We start from the raw sequence: 21665 nt of genomic DNA on the forward strand, positions 1-21665 counted from the left end.
CCAATGATAAATTGCATATGACTGCATTTTGCTACTAGGTTCATATTTGGTTCATTGGTCATATGATTTCTTGTCAATCTTACTTTATTAGTAATTTTACCTAACATGAGCAACTCTATAATAACTTTGTAATCATGCACAATCTAGTTTCGCCCCTGTCAGCATTTACATTTAGACTAGCTGAGATCATTTTCTATTTTAGGCCATTGAACATCTTATAACAAATGTGTTGTTGACCAAGAGACCTAAGGCCTAGAACAATGAACAAGCCACTAACTCTCATTTCTGCTTTCTGTCACTAGAACTTTCCATTAGCCAATTTACCAGGATGCAGTAAGCTTTAGCTAGCCTTAAGCAATATCCTCTACCAGCAATACTAAATTAAAGCATTTCTTACTTTAATATGTCTTCTTATCTCTCAGCTTCACTCTCTATGACATATTTTTCTATCTCTTTTCTAAATCTTTCAAGTATATTAGGTAGAGGGTGTCTTACACATATTGGGGCATGCCTCCACCTCCCCCATATCCTACGTAATACTATTATTCCTATCAAAACCTTTAGCATAGTTTACACTCAGTCAGTTCCCATACATCTAGCAGTGTGACATCTTGCTGAACCAACTGTTCCTCCACAGGCACTGGCCCAGGAATAGGAAGAACAGAAAAGAAGTAGAAACAGACAAAGGCAGACTCCCTTCTATAGCCTCACATGCCATCATAGGCACACCGGACTTCAGGCATACCATCCCATACTGAGGTGAGAAGGTCAGTGAAGGAGATGCATTTGGGTATCCTTCCTCCCTAAGCTAAGCATTGATCCCAACTCAAAAAAAGCCCAAAAGATGATGTCCTACCAGTGTCGCTGATACCACTCGGCCATCCATGTCTGTAGGGCCACAAATATTTGCTTCAGGAAAGCCTGATGATTTAAGATTTGTTTAGATTGCCATTTCCCAACAAGAGAAAAATATCAAACACAGCATTAAGAACATATAATCAAAGTCAAACTTTACATATAAGGAGGAAATTCCTTTGCTCAAACAATCTGGAAAATAACTCAAATTTCAAACACAACTTATTCTCAATTCCAAGATGACTTTCACCATAGCTTGGAGGTGGCTCCAGCATGGCTTTAAAGGGGTAAGGCATGCTTCTTTGGGCACATCTCTTCAGACATGTGCCTATGACCATGCACCACACAGTCAGTTACATTTAATTATTCTGTGTTATCTCTCAACCCCTGAAGAATGTGTTTTATACACCAGAACATGGTGCCGTGTCAATATTCTGAGGATCCCTCTCAATATATTTATTTACACTGAACATCTGGCTCCTGTGTGTTTGGAAAGACTGTTGTCCAATCCCACTTCCTTTTGCCTTGATTTAATTATTCTGACCACTTCTAGCAATGATATTTACCCAGGAAAGATCCTTTACTGCAAACGGCTGTCCAATATGTATCCATGCTAGAGTTTCACGGTTCTTCTGGTTGCTGTAGATATCCCATGCTTACTCTTTGCATCTGATAAGGGGCTAAACTATTTGTTGAGACAAGGGTGGAATGAAGCTTAGTTGACCATCAGAGCCTTAGCAATGTGCCAAAAACTGGGCACCATTTGGGCAGAATTTTTATGATTCCCTTTTTTTTTCTTTTATGTTTTCTTACTGGTTATGTAATAAAGAGTGGTTTAATATGACTGGAGGGAAGGGAAGGGGAGGGTGGGGTGGGGTGGATTATGGGAATTGTTCAAGATTTGGTGTGGTTGGAATAATGAATGTGTGGAAAAATTGGATTTGTGTGGTAAGACTTGAAATGGAATGATAAGTACAGTACATTAATTTAATTGAAAGAACATGGGCTTAATGTGTAGACAGAAGTCAGTGTTGCAGTCTTGCAAATATCTTTATTGGAGGCTACCTCAGGGGGTCTGCTGATGCTGCCATAGCAGTGAAATTATAAGCCATTACATGACATGACTTTTAGCCTAGTTCTGCGTGGTAAAAGAAAAGCAATCTACTAGCTAATTGAAAAGTATGTGTTTTCTGTCTTATTAACCTAGATGCCCTGTTGTAAAATGACACCTAAATGGGTTATTCCGTAAAGGAGGTACTAGCAATTACATCCCAGTTATGTATGTAAATGATTGGAATGGCATATACCATATATACATGCCCAAAATCCTACCTAAATGTTAAAAATGTGAATGTCATATATTTGATAGATGGGCATTTAGTTAGGTGGAGTCTGGGAAGGGCTCATACTTACCAAAATCATATACAGGATGAGAAAGAACATATATTCATTTCAAAAAATACCCTTAGGAACATAAGAACATAAGAATTGCCATCTCCGGATCAGACCCTGGGTCTATTAAGTCCGGTGATCCGCACACACGGAGGCCCCGCCAGGTGTACCCTGGCATAGTTTTAGTCCCCATATCACTGTATGCTTCTCAAGGGAGATGTGCATCTAATTTACCCTTAAATCCTAGAACGGAGGATTCTGCAATTACTTCCTCTGGGAGAGCATTCCAAGTATCCACCACTCGCTGTGTGAAACACAACTTCCTGATATTCGTCCTGGACCTGTCCCCCCTCATATTCAGTCCATGTCCTCTTGTCCGTGTCATATTGTAAATAACTGCTTTCCCTGCTCCATTTTGTCAAATCCTTTCAGTGAGGTTAATTCCCTTTCCAGTGTGCTTGTGAAACATATACAACACACAGGGATCTGAGGCTCAGCTCCTTAGATAGTAACCAAAAAGGAATTAAGTTTATGAGCTATTCATAGTAGATTTACACCTCTGAATAACTTGGACTAAGAAAATTGAAATGACATTTGAGAAGGGTATTTTTTGAAAAGGGCTCATACTTACCCATATACCTCCAGATTCTATATATAGTAACTAAATTTGCATACACAAATTTGGCCGCATAGCAAATTGTGCTTGCAACTTTAAGCTGCCAGTCAGTGCCAATTGGCTACTAATAAGCAATTGTCAGCACTAATTGCCAGTAATTAGAATTTATGCACACAACTTTCTAAGCGTTTTCTATAAAGTGGTGTGTGTAAATTTTAATGTGTGGATCTCAAAAGGGATGGATATTACTAGAAATTGCATACACTTTCATAGAATAGTGTTAAGCACATTTTTTATTCTGCACCAATTTTTCCGGGGCCAATGTATAGAATGTAGTCCATAATTTATAGCATACTATAAGTTACCTGCATATTTTCAGCCATTTAGGTGCAAGCACTTAATCCCAGCTCTGCGGCTGGCATAACTGCTTGCACCTAACAGAATACACACATACATACCCAGTTATGCCTGAATGCTCTAAATTAGGGGTTCAACTAGTGGCATAGCCAGACATCCAATTTTGACTGGGCCTTTCTCTTTCCCTCCTGTGCCACTCCTAGTTCGTTCAGCCTCTTCCTTTCCCTTCTTTGCTACCCCAAGCCTGTTCAACCTCCCTTTTTCCCTAACTAGCCAACTGCCCCAGCCTGTGTAGCCTCACTCTTTCCTTCCCTCTTCTCCCCGAGCCCATGCAGCTTCTCTTCCTCTTCAGGCCACCAGCAGTGTGTCATATACACTACTAGTGGCTGTCCCAGAAGCATTCCTTCTGCCACAAAATTCAAACAAATCAGAGGGTAGGCTTTCAGGTCAACTGCCGGCAGCATGCAGGACCTGTTTCCAGTGGCCTGAAGAGGAAGAGAGGCTGCATGAGCTGGGGGTGGGTGGGAAGGGAGGGAGAGAGGTAAAGAGAAGCTACACAAGCTGAGGGGGTGACAAGGGTGGCTTATGGTTGCTGGGTGGAAGAGCTTGAGCATAAACCAAGTGGGCCAGGCCCACCTAGCCCTGCCTGTGACTATATCCCTGTGTTCAACCCACTTTTTGGTACACATAGAGCCAGTCAGGTTTTCAGGATACCCATAATTAATATGCATGAGATAGATTTTTATGCATTGGAGGTAGAGTATGCAGATCTCTCTCATGTATATTTATTGTGAATATCCCAAAAACCTGATTGGCTTGATGAGTCCCAAGGACTGGATTGAAAACCCCTGTTCTACAGTGAAATAAGCACCTACTTTTCTTTATAGATAGACACCACCTTCAACAAATTCCTCTCTAAAATACTGTTGAAACTGAGAAAGTCACAGTCAAATTCTCCTAGTTCCTCCCTCAATGTGCTATGCAAAATTGGATGTTGTTTTGGTATTCCCTTGGCAAGTTTGACTGCTGAAGTTGTAAGGGATGGAAATGTTTGTTGCCAGCAATAGAAAGATATGCTAAAATGTTCTTTTAGTTTAACAACTAATCTTTTAGCACAGTATGCATGAATATTTTGTATTACATCAAGGGACCTTGGAGACAAATTAATAGTGAAACCATTGGATGACCCTTGATGCAGGCATTTCCCAGAAACATGGCTGTGTTGGGCATAGGAGCCAGCTCTGTGGGTGCTGTAGGTGCTTGAGCACCCCCAGCATTGAACAGACTCCGTGACAGCATCCAGAAAGATGCCATTTTCATTTGGCTTAGCACCCCCAATAATTTCAAAAAGTTGGCTTCCATTATATTGGGCTCTCAATAAACACTGTATCCATATGTTCTTGCATTGTTTTGGTGGTTTTGTACTGCATTTTCTATATAAATCTTAAAATAAGCAGAAAACTATACATTCCAGTGACTGATTTGCTTTCTACCTTAGGTTATGGATAAATATGGAGAATTCTATGGTAGGGATAGGATCAGTGAATTACTGGGAATGGATAAGGCTGCTCTGGATTTCAGTGATGCCCGAGACAAGAAGAAACCAAAGAAAGACAGTTCTCTATCAGCTGTGTAAGTATTATGTGATATATTCCTTTTTTTTAATGTACAAACCAATTGCTTAAAAGTTCAAGTATGCAGTGGAAGTGATCTCTGTTCTCTAAGGGCATAGAGAGAGTAGAGAGGGACAGATTCTTCAAACTTTCAAAAAATAAAAGAACAAGAGGGCATTCGGAAAAGTTGAAAAGGGACAGATTCAAAACAAATGCTAGGAAGTTCTTCTTTACCCAATGTGTGGTGGACACCTGGAATGCGCTTCCAGAGGACATAATAGGGCAGAGTACGGTACTGGGGTTTAAGAAAGGACAATTGGACAATTTCCTGCTGGAAAAGGGGATAGAAGGGTATAGATAAAGGATTACTGCACAGGTCCTAGACCTGTTGGGCTGCCGCGTGAGCGGATTGCTGGGCACAATGGACCTCAGGTCTGACCCAACGGAGGCATTGCTTATGTTCTTATGTTCTTATAATGCATTATGGGCCTGATTCTATAAATGGCGCTTAACTGCACCTAACTTTTAGGCGCCGGACTGTGCATTTGTCAGTCATCTGCTAGGCACCACTTATAGAATCATGCCTAATGGTGCCTAAGTGGACTTAAGCTTTGCTAGACATCATAAAGGTAGTCATCAGTACATTAGGCCTGGTTTACCAGTGCCTGTCTCGCTCGCTTAGCAATGCCTAAATTTACCATGAATATTCTCCGTCCCTAACTATGCCTACTTTTCAGGTAGGTGTCAGAGGATGCCTTGACTTAGGCGTTACTAGGTGCTGCATGGAATTCCTTGCTCAACTTTTAAATAGATATTTTTTTTTTTTTCAATTAACTTTAATGGCGTGCTCAATTACCATGCCTATTAATCTAATTGACACAATTTGGGTTTCATGTGTATTTTAATTAGGTGTCACTAGGCATCTGCGATTAGGGTGTCTAGTAGCACTTAATATAGGCACCGTTTAAAGAATCTGGCCTTTTCTTTTTTTTTGTTGATGGCAAAGATATATCTATCCTAATATTACTCAATGAGAACTTCATACTTTTGTATGTTTATATTTCTTTAACACGTCATGGGTTTTTTCCATATTCAGTTGTGTATGTTTAAGTATTTGCTGATTGCTAGAATATGGGTGGTATCCACTTAACTACCAGCTGTGCCCTGATTCCACCCCAGGACAGCTCCAGCACTAACCAGATAGTGCCACAGCAGTCTTCCCAAATGTTCAGGAGCACTATCTGGTTATGTACTGCTGATAATCCAGGGATCACCACCATAAAGGACCTGAGCATGATCTTCCTTCTCCTTTTCCCCCAACTCACTCACTTCACACACTCTTCATTGACATCTAACTATTGGTCCCTTCTTTTTGTTCGTCTGTTTTCTTTTCTCTTTTGCCCCTTCTTGCTAGCTCTTCTGTTTTCCACTTCCTACAACACAGCTCCTCATACCCAAACTAATGCTCATTTTCATTCTTTTCCCTATTATATGGTTAAATCCATGCAGAGCTTTATTATTGCCTTATTCAATACTAGTCTTTAAGCCCGTTACATTAACGGATGCTAGAATAGATGTGTGTCTTTCTTTCTTTCTCTTTCTCCCCTTGGCTGCTGTCTGTCTGTCTATTTTTATTTGTTTCTCTCTACTTGGACGCTGTCTGTTTTTCTGTGGCCCCGTTCTGTCTCCCTGACTGTTTTTCCGTGGCCCCCCTTCTGTCTTCCCCCCCCCCGAGCAAACCTGTCTGCCCCCAGCACACCCCTCCCTCCAAAGCAACCCTCTTTCCCTCTCCCTGACTGTTTTTCCGTGGCCCCCTTCTGTCTTACCCCCCCCCGAGCAAAGCTGTCTGCCCCACAGCACACCCCTCCCTCCAAAGCAACCCTCTTTCCCTCTCCCTGACTGTTTTTCCGTGGCCCCCTTCTGTCTTCCCCTCCTCCCCGAGCAAAGCTGTCTGCCCCCCAGCACACCCCTCCCTCCAAAGCAACCCTCTTTCCCTCTCCCTGACTGTTTGCAAAGCTGTCGTCCCCCAGCACACCCCTCCCACCAAAGCAACCCTCTTTCCCTCTCCCTGACTGTTTTTCCGTGTCCCGGTCTGTGGGTGGCTAGCAAAGGGAGCTTGAGCATACCAGCCATATAAAACACCATGCTGAGCCAAATGGTACATAAGCGGCCCAGCCATACGTCAGCCAGCCATCCCCCGAAAGGCGACACCTGGTAAGTGACGCTCATGAAGAAGCGCAGTGCTTGGTTGGTCTGGGCGCCCTCCCAGCTATGTGGGGGCCTGTTCAGGGAAAGAAACAGGCCAGCAGTGACACCGTCGAAGGCAACTTTCTCCAGGAGCTCACTGAGGAGCATTGTGGCGCAGGCCATCCGCCGGTCCTCAAACACCGAGGCGGGGGCCCTGGGCCAGAGTGAGCTAAGCAGCAGGTCTGCTCACTGTTCGCTATGGCGGGAGGGGATCCGGTCCTCCCGAAGGGGGATACCGGGAAGACTGACTGTGAGGTCCTCAGTTACAGCGCTGCCGGAGACCTACTTTTCGCCATGGCGGGAGGGGATCCGGTTCTCCCGAAGGGGGGTACCGGGAAGACTGACTGCAAGGTCCTCAGTTACCGCGCTGCCGGAGACCTGCTCTCACACTCAGATGTGTGACGTGGTAAGCGCGCATGCGCACTCTTGTGGCCACATCCCGACAGATCAGATCTCAGGGAACACGGCTTAAGAGTGCACATGTGCACTTAGCATTTTATTATTATAGATAAGGCACTATATTAAATTTTAATAAATATAAAAAATATGCTGTATTTCTTGTCCCATCTCAGACTAAGCTTTTAATTTGTGGTTTATTTTAGTAAAGAATGCAGTGATTTAGGTTTTAATCAAATGAAAGAGATTGAAATAATTTAGGGCTCCTTTTATTAAGCTGTGGTGGAGGGTTCAACAGTGGTCTATGAGAATCAGAGCAGTTACTTTGACAGGCCACGGTAGACACCTCTACTACGGCATAGTAAAACCCAGTGTTAGAGATTCAGATTTCTTTGAGATTATTCATCAAATCTAAATCGACTCTACTATATTAGCAAAGTCCTAAGCATCTTCTGGGCTTCTTTTGGACTAACATTTAATATAAAACACTAGTTTTTTAGCCCGTTACATTAACGGGTGCTAGAATAGATGAGTAGACTTTTAGCACAATGGGGCACTGAGGCCTTTCTTTCTTTCTTTCTTTCTGTCTTTCTTTCTCTCTCCCTGCCCCCCTTTCTGTCTGTCTGTCTATCTTTTCTTTCTTTCTCTCTCCCTCTTTCTGTCTGTCTTTCTGTCTCTCTCCCTGCCCCCTGCCTACCTGCCTGCCTGTCTTTCTTTCTGTCTCTTTCCCTGCCCCCTTGTCTATCTATCTTTCTTTCTATCTCTCTCCCTGACCCCTGTCTTTCTGTTTGTCTGTCTTTCTTTCTTTCTCTCTCCCTGCCCCTCTAGCCACCGCCACCAATTTTAGCCATTGCTGCCGATTTAAGCCTGCTTCTCCAATGCCGACATTGATATTATCATGCGCTGAGATGTACTGCGTATGCGGAGTCACGGAGTTTCAATGTGCGCTAATGGTTTTATTATTATTGATGGGGAATTTTTTTATTTATTTGGATTTATTAACCGCTTTATGAAGAGATTCACCCAAGGCAGTGTACAGCATGTACAATTCTAAATAAAACTTATAATTTTGTTAACAGCAAGTATTGTTTGCTTCAATAAAAATATTATTAAAAAAAGACCAAATTTAACATAAGTACAATCAATGCGTAAACTCAAAATCAGCAAATTGAAACTTAATAATAGGGCTACCATGAAACAGTTTCAAAAAAATACACATATAACATCACTGAAATTCAAATAAGAGAAATCAAGTTTCAAATTTATTTAAAATTTCTTATATCGCCTAATCAAACCTTCTAGGCAGTGCACAAAAATGTTAAAACCATCTACTAACTAAAATACAGTTTAAGAGCACACAACAACACTACGGCAAATACTAGCTTTTAAGGACTAATAAACTAACAAAAAATTAACAAACAGACAAGAAGGGATGGCTGGAACTACAATATGTAAAGAAAAAGAGAACATATAAAGGAGAAGAACGATAGGAAGGGGAACAAGTATTAAGACTCCTTCAAAGTGCTAGGATGACCTTAAAAGGACAGTTAGGTATCAAAGGCGTCGAGAAAGAGAATTGTCTTTAATTTTGAGTTAAATATAATACCATGTCAGCAAGACCATTAATTTGGAGGGGGGATCTGATCCCAAAGTGGGGAAAAACAAAATTTTGCCCCACTCTCCCTCTTTGCCTCCAATCGGCTCTCCATGCTCACCCTATATTGTGACCCCCCCCCCCCAAATACCTGAGCTGGTGGGGTTCCCCAAGCCCTGCCAGTAGAAAAGTCATTTTAGTAGTGGTCTGACAGCTGGTGGCACTTTCAATGGATTATTACAGTGCCTCCCTACACATGCTTTGTACGGCAGGTAAGGAGCACAGTGATAGTTTAGTGTTATCTTGTAGACCCTTGCCAGCTATACTAGCAGATGGTACAGGAGTTTGGATGGGCCCATTCCCAAAGTTACATCACTGATATAAACTTAGGATGATCCATTTTTTGAAGGAAATGAGAGTAAGTACAATATGGAGAAGGCAGATTAATGTCTTGTCATTCAGCACATTCATAGCAAAGTAGGAGGATTAACCCTCTTTAAAAATAAATGATATAGCAGATTATGAGTAGAATATACTTGGAGATAGACTCACTGCAGCCATTCATGAAGCTGCTCAGTGCCAAGCAGCAGTGTCGAAAGTGTGCTCCTGCTCAGTACAGCTGAACCGCCAGAATATATGGCAGTGACCGGCTCAGAAGCTGGGCAGGAGTGCATAAAGCTTGCTCCTGCTGCTACACCTCTGGACCACCAGGGATTCCAGGTACGCAGGCCATATGGAAGGCGCAGCAGCATTCAGGATATCGGCAGAGAGGAGGTACAATGGACAGGGCAGTGAAGGGAGGACAGATTGCAGAGCCTGGGAGGGAGGAGAAACAGGGTGGAGAGCCTGGGAGGGAATCAGGACAAGGTGGAGAGCCTGACAGGGCAGGAAGGGAAGGGGGCTGGGTGCAGTGCTTGGCAGTGAGGGGTCTGGGTACATATCCTGACAGTGGAGGGAGGGGCAGTGGGTGCAGAGCTTGGCAGGGCAGGGGACTTGAATATTAATCCCCCCATCTTATATTCGAGTCAACCATTTTTCCTCCTTTTAGGGGGGAAAATGGGGTTCTCGACTTATATTCGGATCAACTTATATTTGAGTATACTGTATACAGTACTGGTTATAGGGGCTTATGGGCCTGGGTCTACCTCTAATGAAGTTGAAGTCTTCAAAATATAGCAGAAAGATTGATTTTTGTATCATCTAAATTTAAGTGTGCTCTCCTTTTGCTGAAAAGTTTACACTGGCTTCCTAGTAAATCACGTGTTGAGTTTAAAGTGGCATGCTTAGTTCATAAATCTTTGTATGGGTTAATTTCAGTACACCTTTCAAATGTTTGATAACATCATACCATTCAGATTCTAGATTTTTCGAAAAGTTAAATCTTGGATTTCCATCCATTAAAAACCAAAATCATGGACTATGTTGGAATATTCTTTTCCAAATCTAGGAGCTAAAATTTGTAATAATCTGCCAATTAGGATTAGAATGGTGCAACATCATTTGATGATCAGGAAATTATTAAAGACATATCTGTGCATCATCTAATCTGTAGGTCTCTTACTGTAATTTACTTTGAATAACTAAAGAAGACAAAGCGAATAATAAATATTTAAAATAGAAATCCAAAATCTAGTGCCAGGTATACTGTGAAGTAAGACAAAACACTACATAGATCTCTCAGGACCTGTAGAGCAATTGTATCACACAATAATAGCAGTAACTTCCATGGCAAGGCCCTACCTAGGAAAAGGTGGTACCAGAACATCAATAAACCTATTGAAAACTATGCAAGCTACATTAGTACAGATTGAGTCTGCACAATCAATGCTAGCAGAAAGCCATATCTCTTTCACACATTCAGAACATGGGCCCTCACGCAGTATAGAATAAGTAATCATAAACTAAAAATAGAAATACAGTATGTAGAAAAATTAAACTGAACTCCGTATATATTAAACACCACAGAAAGAGAAACAGTGATGTATTTTCATTTATACTGTACAAAATGTAAATATATCAATTTGTAAAATTTACATCTCCTATATTGCCATTACTACATTACTGATTAACAAATACAAATAAAACAAAAAATACAATGATACCATTTTTCTGGAGTTAATGCATTTTTTAATTAGCTTTCAGAAGCCAAAATCACCTTCCTCAGGTCAGGTCTAGATAGAATTAGATATGGGCAAAGATTAGATGAAGAAACTGGAAAAAAACTAAAAGAAAAAGGAGGAGAGAAAAAAAACAAATGGACAGGAAATCCTGTTTAAATAGATGGCAAAGAAAGCAGAAACCAGAGACTGGGAGCAACAGATTTAGAAAAAGTAAATGGCCAGACAACCAAGGCAGAAAAAAGAATTTTATTTTTAGAATAGAGCAATGTGGTACCTGAGTTAAGAAACATTAATACATATAAATTACCTTATTTTCATTTTCTATTTATATGTATTAATATTAACACATTTACCACACTGCTTTATTCTAAACTAAAATTAAATTATTTTTTCTGCCTTGGTTGTCTGGCCATTTACTTTTTCTAAATCTTTTGCTCCCAGTCTCTGGTTTCTGCTTTCCTTGTCTTCTATATTGCCAGGATTTCCTGTCCATTTGTTTTTTATTGGGGGGGGGGGTCCTCCTTTTTCTTATAGCTTTTTTAAATTTATTCTTCAAATCTTTGTCCAGATTTAATTCTTTCTTACTATCTAGTTTTCAATTTCCATTCTTTTTACTGAGTCTACTTACAGTTTTTCTTCTCTTTTCCTAAACCCAGCTCTCTTATTCCCCAGTGTCTCACTAACTCTAGCCTCTCTTGTCCTACCTCCTATCCAGCATCAGCCCTTTCTTTCCACCCTTTCATCCAGCATCTACTAATACTATTAATTATTTCTATAGCACTATCAGACTTACGCAGTGCTGCTCAGTCACAAAGAGTAAGAAAACAGTGCCTGCTTGAAAGAGCTTACGATCTAATCAGGCAAGACAAACAGGATGTAATGGATACAGTTAAGGGAAACGGTTAATCAGCAGGCTGGGTTGGAGGGCAGAGGAGTAGGGTTAAGGATTGAAAGCTATATCAAAAAGGTGGGTTTTCAGTCTGCTTTTAAATAAGGGAAGGGAAGGGGCTTGACGGACAAACTCGGGTAATTTATTTCAGGCATAGGAGCCAGCAAGATGAAAGGAACAACGTCTGGAATTGGCAGTGGAGGAGAAGGGTAACGCTAAGAGTGACTTATCTGAGGAACAGAGTTCTCTGGGAAGTGTATAAGGAGAGAGAAGCGAGGAAAGATAGTGAGGGGCAGCAGAATGAACACACTTGTAGGTCAGCAAAAAGATCTTGAACTGTATGCGATGGCAGATAGGGAGTCAGTGAAGTAACTTAAGGATAGGGGTGACATGAGCGTAGCGAAGTTGGTAGAAGATGATTCGCACAGCAGAGTTTTGCACAGATTGCAAGGAGGAGAGGCAACACTGAGGGATATCAGTTAGGAGTAGATTGCAATAAGCTGGCAAGCATCTGCTGACTATGACAAGTGTTGGATATTCTATTCTGGGACCTTCCAAGAAATGCTTGTGTCACCATAGAAAGCATATAACTCCAGGTCAGGATGACATGGTCAACATGAACCACAGGTAAAAATAGCTGACAATCTACAATCAAGCTTAAGAGGGAGGGGGTCAACTCTCAGGAATTATTGACCTTAGTATTAAGAATGCATTGTCAGGGAAAATAGAGAAGTCATATTTGACATCTAGTGACACCAAGCTTCCTTATGTATACCAACCAATCATTAAAAATGACAAGTGTGACAATCCAATAGAAACTAGGGGCTCCTTTAACAAAGCCGCGCTAGCGGTTTTAGCGCACACACCGGATTAGCGCGTACTATAGCGCGCGCTAGCCGAAAATCTACTGCCTGCTCAAAAGGAGGCGGTAGCAGCTAGCGCATACGGTAATTTAGCGCACGCTATTCCGCATGTTAAGGCCCTATTGCGGCTTCGTAATAGGAGCCCTATGTAATTAGTAATTATTGTCACCAGCGGGGTCAGGGCAATGGGTCCCGAGCCGCTGGGACACAGAAATTTTGGCTCTTGTGTGCTGCGGCTGGCGACACAAGGATAAATAAGTCAGGATTAGCACAAAAAGGAAAAACACACTGCAAACAGGTAAGTAAGAAAACCAAAACCTGGAATGGATTTAATGTGAAATATTCAAAAACAAAATAGTTGCTTCACTCTCCAGCTTGAATATCAGTCCTCAAAACAAAGCTATCACAAACTAAACTTGTCAGGAAATGACCATCAATAGGAAAGTCTTGTAATGTTCAAAAGGGGCAAATTCATTAGGCTTATAATCTCTCCCACCAGAGAGTTCCAAAAAAAAAAAAAAACACAGCCAAAACAGAAAAGCGGAAAAACAAACTCCAAAATCTGTATTCTGAACTCTCCACGTCCAAAAGGAGTTCTTCTCTGATAAGACAGAATTCCAAACGGTAAAGTGTCCTTTAGTCTGATTAGGAAATAGGTGCAGCACAAGTCCTTATTTCCCTCCTAAGCAGACTTAGCTTAAAACAGTGCTACGGCACTGATTTCTTCCAGCATCCGAAGTGCTGGGCAAGGTGGTGTGCCTCACGTGATGAAATTTTGCCAAATATTGGCTCGCTATCCCACCACATGTAACGTGAGGCTAACCCCTACACACACCTTGACTACAAAAACAGTTGCATTGCAAACCAAAATAGTCCATTCAGCAAACACCCGGATATTTATAATCCACAGTTAGGAGGCTTTAAACACTTGCCTTGGATTAGCTGACTTCCATGGGCTGCGCACGCTGGATGGTAACTCTGTCACTGGCTCCGGTTCCAAATCCAGTTCCATACCCTGGACTTCTTCCAAAGGGCCTACTGGAGATTCTGCTCCAGCCTCAACCAGTTCCATGGATTCAGCAACTGAACAGCTAGGCAGAGCTCCCAGCCCTGAGCCTTGCGACTGCCTAGCTTGCCTCCAGCTCTCCTTCTCCCCCCTCTAGCCAAGCAGACCTAAGGTTTAGCAGTTGGGGACCATGCCCCAAACGCTCAGGTGTGCCGGATATCCTGGTTTTCCTTCCCTGACTAAGTGGGGGAAGGGAAACCTGCAGCCTGGCACTAGCACTCCCTCTGCTGGACCCAGGGGTAATGGCAGGCAAAAGGTTACCTTGGGGATTAAACAGAGCAGCTTGGGCCCTATCTGCTCTAGCAATGGGCTTTATATTAGGAACAGCCCTAGCAGGCATACCTTGCATATCACACTATGCAATACTCTTTACCCCAGGGTACTAAGTTTTGGTTTAAAAGTAGCATAGGTGCTGACGTAAGCTTTAGGACAGACAGATATTTACAGACGGCCGGCCTCCGTGTTATTCTTCTGTTGGCTCAACTGCTGTTAATATATATCTTACTTGGATACATTTCTCTTGTAACCTGACTTTTGTTTATTACTAATAAATATATATTATATACAGCAATTGGGTTGTCGGTGTGAGGTCATTAAAATACATTGGAGGGGCTAGCAGCGGCCTTTTCAGCGTGTGGTTATGAGTGCTTGAACAAGGGTCCAGGTATTGTGCTCAGAGAAGAAGGGGCAAATTTTGATGATATTGAAGAGATAGAAGTGTTCTTGAGCACAGTTGGCTATAGTGCCTGTGCGACCCTGTGGTGGATGTACGTTCGTTTACTGCTGCTGTTTTAAAGAAATAGCAACGAGAGTGATGACGGCAGGGAGATGGGATCTTTCGGGGGTGCCATGGTATCTGTGGTTCCTCTCATTTCAACACCTATTGCCTGAACACATTTGTTATCTTTCTGTGCAAGTTACAGTCAGGGTAGTTATACTTTCTTCATCTGCCTGTGTGTAAACCCTGAATTTTTGACTCATGAAGCTAGGGTGGAGCATAAACAGAACTTTTAACTTGTATGAATCACAAATACATTCTTCTCAGGACCACTAGAATATGCCTATCAAGAATATTGCAATCAGCATCTAGAAAATGCTGCCCTGTGAATTTTAAAACTGCTTATATACTAAGTCAGCAGCTGTGGGATGCTTGCTTGACTTTGTTTTGTTTGTTTCGATTTCTTAATTAATTTCTGTAATATATAACACAAATATGAATTATCAACAGCAAGGTATTCAGCCATGAGCTTGACAGTTATTAACTAAAACAGTTCAAGGTTACAAAGCAACATAATTATTCAGCTTTTTCCATTTAGTATATAATTTATCTTTAGTGTGGGTCTTAGGGACATAGCAAAGTGGGAAACCTATAAAACATGTTGTTTTAACACTAACTATTGCTATTTTAGCTCAGGCCTCATTTTATGCAATGAGGCCAAGTTAGTAGTTACTGGGGTTAACAGTAAAGTAATTCATTTTAATGATAGCCCATTTCGGGCTAGATTCACTAAGCAAACCAATCATGTACCGATTGGTATGTGAGCTCTTTGTGACCCGATTTCCCTCCAACCCGTTTCACTAATGCATGTAGCGATCCGATCCCGGTCCTCCCATGCTAATTAGTAAAACCCCATGCAAAATAGCCAAGCGATTGATTCACTAACAATTGCTTGGCTATTGTGAATTAGGTTTTACTATTGTCAAACCCGACTGCTGCAGACCTGTCAGTAACTGAGTTACCAACAGGTCTGCAGGTTTTTTGACCGGCCTGCCTGTCTTTTTTATTCATTTTTTTTCCATGGCACAGATATTTTGTGTGTTACACACGCAAAATATCTGCCCCATAAAAAAAAAAATGAAAAGACAGGCAGGCCTGTCAAAAAACGGCCGAGGGCCCGCTGTCAAACGTGATCCCCCCTGGCGACCCACAAATAGTAGAAGGGATTCCCACTCCCTCCTACCACCACTCGACGCTGCCCTCCCTGCCCGCGTGAATATGACAGTAGGATGCCAAGTTTGGAGCAAGAGGGGTGCTCAGTCCCTCCTGCTCCTCCCGACTCCAGCGATGTGTCTGCCTGGGCCTTAGGCCCCACCCTGGTGCATCATGTGATGCACAGGGAGGAGCCTAAGGCCCTGATTGGCTCAGGCGCCTCGGGATCCTCCCCTCTTGAGAGGGTCCTGAGGCACCTGAGCCAATCAGGGACATCTTTAGGGCGCCTTAGGGTTAGGTGCAGTTTATAGAGTCAGGCCCTTACTGCTTCCTATTTAGGATAGGGTTACCATTTTTCGGGCCACAAAAATCCAGACACATGGTCCTGCCCCGTTCCATCTCAGCCCCTACCAATTCAGCCTCCAGCCCCGCCCCCACAAACCTCCTCTCTTCTTTCCCGACAAGCTCTGGCCATGTCTGGATGTGCCCAGAGCACGCGCAGATGCGTGTGATGTCGTTTGTGCATGCTCAGATGCCCTCCAGATGCGGCTGGAGCTCATCAGGGCTTTCCAAAACCCAAACAAACTGCTGGGTGTTTGAAAATCTGTCCGGAACCTCGGACAGTCCTCTAATAGGACATGTCTGAGTTTTCCCAGACATCTGGTAACCCTAATTTAGAAGGCACTAAAAACTCCCAAGTTAAGTTCACTTTATCCAGTGAATGATCAGGCTGGGTAACATTTTAATGACCATTCCCTGCCTATTTCACATCCCCTTAGTAAATAAATGGAAAAAAATAAATAAATTGTGTTAGTGAGCACAAACAGGTAAATCTTTTTGGGTGCTACATCTACATTACAGACCTTAGAGTGTTGCATGTGGTTCAAAATCCTGCAGCATATTTAATTCTAGGAGGTAATAGTTTTGAGCATGTGACTCCTTTATTGTGACAACTACATTGGTTACCAATCAAATCAAGTGTTGTATTTAAAGTGCTTGTGTTAGTTATTCAGGATATTTACCAAAACATAACTTGGTATATTTCTCATGCTGTAACTTTACACCAATCATCTTGATCCTTGAGATCAGAGAATACAATGCGTCTATTTTTGGAAGGGATGCAGGAAGTAAAATATGCTAGTACTAGGTCTACAGCCATTTCTGTGGCAGGAGTAATTTTGTGGAATAACTTGGTAGGACACTTGAGGATGAGTGGGAGAGAAGGTGAAGCAGTCAGATACGCAGGTGGTATTCTCGTCCATCCTCCCTGTCGAGGGTAAAGGCCAGGGCAGAGAAACTCGCATCCTGGAGATGAATGTGTGGCTATGTGGATGGTGTTGTTGAGAGTGTTTTGGCTTCCTGGACCATGGAATCATCTTCCAAGAGCTGCTGAGCAGTAATGGTGTGAATCTATCAAAGAAGGGAAGAAGTGTCTTCACCAGCAGACTGGCTAATCTACTGAAGAGGTCTTTAAAATAGAAGTGATGGGGCAGAGTGATCAAAGCTCCCGGGAAAGTTATAAGCCCTCTGGTAAGTAAATCACTGAATACCTCTGCATGGATGGGAAAAAGGGGCAATGTCTGGAAAGCAGTATATACGAATGCTTGAAGTATGGGATTCTGCATCTAGAAGCTGTAATGGAAGAAGAGGAGTTGGATATAGTGGCGATCACAGAGATATGGTTCACAGAGAACCAAGACTGTGATGTAGTTATACCGGGCTATAATCTGTTCAGGAAAGACAGAGTAGGACGAAAAGGAGGAGTAGCAGCATTATATGTTAAAGATCATATTGAAGCCACACAATTGCAGGATCTGCAAGGCAAGGAAGAGACACTGTAGATCAATTTGGAAAGAGGGAATGGTAAATATATTTACATTGGTGTGATATACAGGCCTCTTTCACAGATAGAGATTTAATAGTAGACATTCAGAATATATCTAAAAAAGGGGATGTCTTACTAATAGGTGATTTTAACATGTCGGATGTTGATTGGGGTAATCCCTATTGCAGGGTCTTCTAGAAGTAGGGAGATTCTGGATTCTCTACAAGGAGAACTGTTCCAGCAGTTGGGTAATGGAACCCACATGGGATGTGGTCATAGTGCTTACAAACGGGGAAAGTGTTTCTGATATTACAGTGGGTGATCTTCTGGCATCCAATGATCACTGCATGGTACGGTTTAATATTAATATAGGTATAGAGAGGGCTCATTCAAAAGCAAAGGTTCTAGACTTTAAAAAACCTAACTTTGATCGAATGGGGGTTTACGTCAAGGAATTATTCTCTGGATGGGAACGTCTGGAAGGAGTGGAAATGTAGTGGGTAAAACTGAAAGGAGAGCGATTGTAAGTGCGACAAACCTGTTTGTAAGGCAAGAAGTAAAAGTAAGAGGAAAAGAAGGCCACTTTTGGTTCTCAAAAGTAATAGCTGAGAAGGTAAGGAATAAGAGGTTAGCTTTCATAAACTACAAAAGATCACAGTAAGGGGAAGACAGGCAGAAATATCTAGAAAAGTTAAGAGAGGCTGGTCGTGTAGTCAGGAAAGCAAAGATGCAAATGGAAGAAAAAATAGCTGACATGGTAAAATTGGGAGAGAAGACTTTTTTGGATATATTAGTGATAGGAAAAAGTACAAAAGTGGCATTATGAAACTCAAAGGTGAAGGGGAGGAATTAGTAGAAGCTGAAAAAGAAAAGGGCAAACTGCTTAGCAAATATTTCTGTTCTGTATTCATGGCTGAAAAATCGGTAGCGGGACCGCAGAAGACAAACATGAATAGGGATGAAGGCGTAATAGACCTGGATTGATTTTCAGAGGGCTGTGTTTGTGAAGAGCTAGCTAAAATAAAAGTAGACAAAGCGATGGAGCCGGATGGTGCACATCCGAGGGTACTTAAGGAACTTAGGAAAGTTCTGGTAGCTCCGCTGACTGACCTTTTCAACGAGTCTCTAGAGTCCGGAGTGGTACCGGAGGACTGGAGAAGAGTGGATGTTGTCCTTCTCCAAAAAAGTGGAAGTAAGGAAGAAGTAGGGAATTACATGCCGGTAAGTCTGACTTCTGTGGTAAGCAAATTAATGGAAACACTTTTAAAACAGAGAATGGTCAAGTTTCTGGAATCCTGTGGATTACAGAACCAGAGGCAACATGGATTCACTAGAGACAGGTCTTGTCAGACAAATCTGATTAATTTCTTTGACCGGGTGACCAGAGAATTGGATGGAGGATGTGCGCTAGATGTGATGTATTTAGATTTTATCAAAGCCTTTGACAGTGTTCCACACAGACGTCTAATAAATAAACTGAGTGCCCTCAGGATGGGTCCTAAAGTGACGGGCTTGGTCAAGAACTGGTTGAGTGGAAGGAAACAGAGGGTAGTGATCAATGGAGATCGCTCTGAGGAAAGGGATGTTACCAGTGGGATGCCTCAAGGTTCTGTTCTTGGGCCTGTTCTTTTTAAGGGTTGACGGGCAAGATTTGCCTCTTTGCGGATGATACCAAAATCTGCAATAGAGTAGACCCCCCCGGATGGTGTGAATAACATGAAGAAAGACCTGGCAAAGCTTGAAGAATGGTCTGATATTTGGCAGCTAAAATTTAATGCTATGAAATGCAAGGTCATGCATTTGGGCTGCATAAACCCAAGGGAATGGGAAGTTTAGGGGGTGAATAACTTATGTGCACGACAGAAGAGTGGGACTCGGGTATGACTGTATGTGATGACATTAAGGTGGCCAAAGAGGTTGAAAAGATGATGGCAAAAGCTAGAAGGATGCTAAGTTGCAAAGGGAGAGGTATGGCCAGTAGGAAAAAGGAGGTATTGATGCCCAGTATAAGGCTTTGGTAAGACCTCATTTAGAATATTGCGTACAATTCTGGAGGCCACACCTTCAAAAAAATATAAAAAGGATAGAGTCGGTCCAGAGGAAGGCTACTAAAATGGCATGTGGTCTTTATCATAAGGCGTATGGGGACAGACTTAAATATTTCAATCTGTATACTTTGGAGGCAAGCGGGAGAGGGGCGATATGATAGAGACATTTAAATACCTACGTAATATAAATGTGCATGAGTCGAGTCTCTTTCAATTCAAAGGAAACTGCAATGAGAGAGAATAGGATGAAGTTAAGAAGTTATAGGCTCTAGAATAATCTAAGGAAATACTTTTTTTACAGAAAGGGTGGTAGATGCATGGAACAGTCTCCCAGAAGAAGTGGTGAAGACAGAGCCTGTGTCTGAATTCAAAAGAGCCTGGGAAAGGCATGTGGGATCTCTCGAAGAGAGAAAGAGATAATGGAGAAGAGTGTGGAGCAGTGGTTAAAGCTACAGCCTTAGCACCCTGGGGTTTTGGGTTCAAGCCCACATTGCTCCTTGTGACCCTAGGCAAATCATTTAACCCCCCCCCCATGCCCCAGGTGCATTAGATAGATTGTGAGCCCACCGGGTCAGACATGGAAAAATGCTTGAGTACCTGAATAAATTCATGTAAAACCGTTCTGAGCTCTCCTGGGAGAACTATATAGAAAAATAAATAAATAAATAATGGTTACTGCAGATGGGCCATCTTGTTTCTATCTCTTTTTATTGAGGCTTTTTGAGTGAATACTAAACAGTGACTTAAAGAATTATTTTGTTTTAAAGTGTTATAAGGATTGTTTTATGTTATAATTTTGTATGATTTTTATATTATAAATGTGTATGTACAGTATTTGTGTAACCCACTTAGGTTTAAGTGGGATATAATTTTTTTATGAAGCCGTGTTAGGATTTTTATTGCAGGCCAAAGTAGTAAAAGCTCTGACACTCATAGAATTTCTATGAGCACTGCAACTTTTATCACCATGGCTGGCAATAAAAGAACCGAACGTGGCTTCATAAAAGGGAGGGTAAATAAGAGAGTGCCAATATCTTGTTTATAATTCAACACTGATTTTCAGCATTTTGCTTACTATACTTTTGCATTATCTGGGCCAGAGGGTTCAGGAATACAGAAAACTGTTACCTCTGTATCAACCCAAACCTAAGATCAGAGTCAGGCATGAGAGTTCCTTTTAAATTAGAAACTGCAGGAAGACTGACAGTCACTCAAAAGAGAATGGCTTGGAACAAGGTAGGTTTAAAATATATCACCATAAAGGGGAAGACGGAGCATCCTGATAGCAAGGTTGCAATATAAGCCACAGTATACCAGGTGTCCTTAAATACAGAGCAGAATTGTTTTAAAAATTGCAAATCCATGCCAACCACTGAGCAAATTGTAAATAGATATGACAAACGTTGTTTGAGATGTCTGTATACAAATGCCAGAAGTCTAAGAAACAAGATGAGAAAGTTATATATTGCACTAAATTAAAAGATAGATATAATAGGTATCTCAGAGACCTGGTGGAAGAAAGATAACTGGTGAGACACTGTATCACGGTGATAGGAGGGCCCTGAATCAAATGGACTAAAAATTCTGCAGGAGCTGAAACACACATTGGAATCCCTATAGGTAGAAATTCTGTGTGTAAGGGGGAAAGAATAGTAATAGGAGTGTACTACTATCTGCCTGATCAGGATGAACAGACAGATGCTGAAATGTTATCAGAAATTATGGAGGCTAACAAACTGGGTAACAGAATAATAATGGGTAATTTCAGCTATCCCAATGTAGCAGGGCATATTAGGGAGAAAAGATTGCTTGATGAAATCAAGGACTGCTTTATAGAGCAGCTGGTTTAGGACC

The 21665-nt window shown here is 41.9% G+C and overlaps 1 protein-coding gene across 1 annotated transcript in view; it reads left to right on the forward strand.

Annotated features, from left to right (window-relative positions):
- RYR2 (ryanodine receptor 2) overlaps nucleotides 1-21665 on the forward strand; it is a 1389277-nt gene that overhangs the window by 1258061 nt on the left and 109551 nt on the right. The window contains 1 exon segment of the mRNA XM_033937646.1: nucleotides 4719-4852. Coding sequence (XP_033793537.1) covers nucleotides 4719-4852 — 134 coding nt within the window.

The sequence above is a fragment of the Geotrypetes seraphini genome, chromosome 3, assembly GCF_902459505.1.
Source record: "Geotrypetes seraphini chromosome 3, aGeoSer1.1, whole genome shotgun sequence".
In the NCBI taxonomy this organism is placed as follows: Eukaryota; Metazoa; Chordata; class Amphibia; order Gymnophiona; family Dermophiidae; genus Geotrypetes; species Geotrypetes seraphini.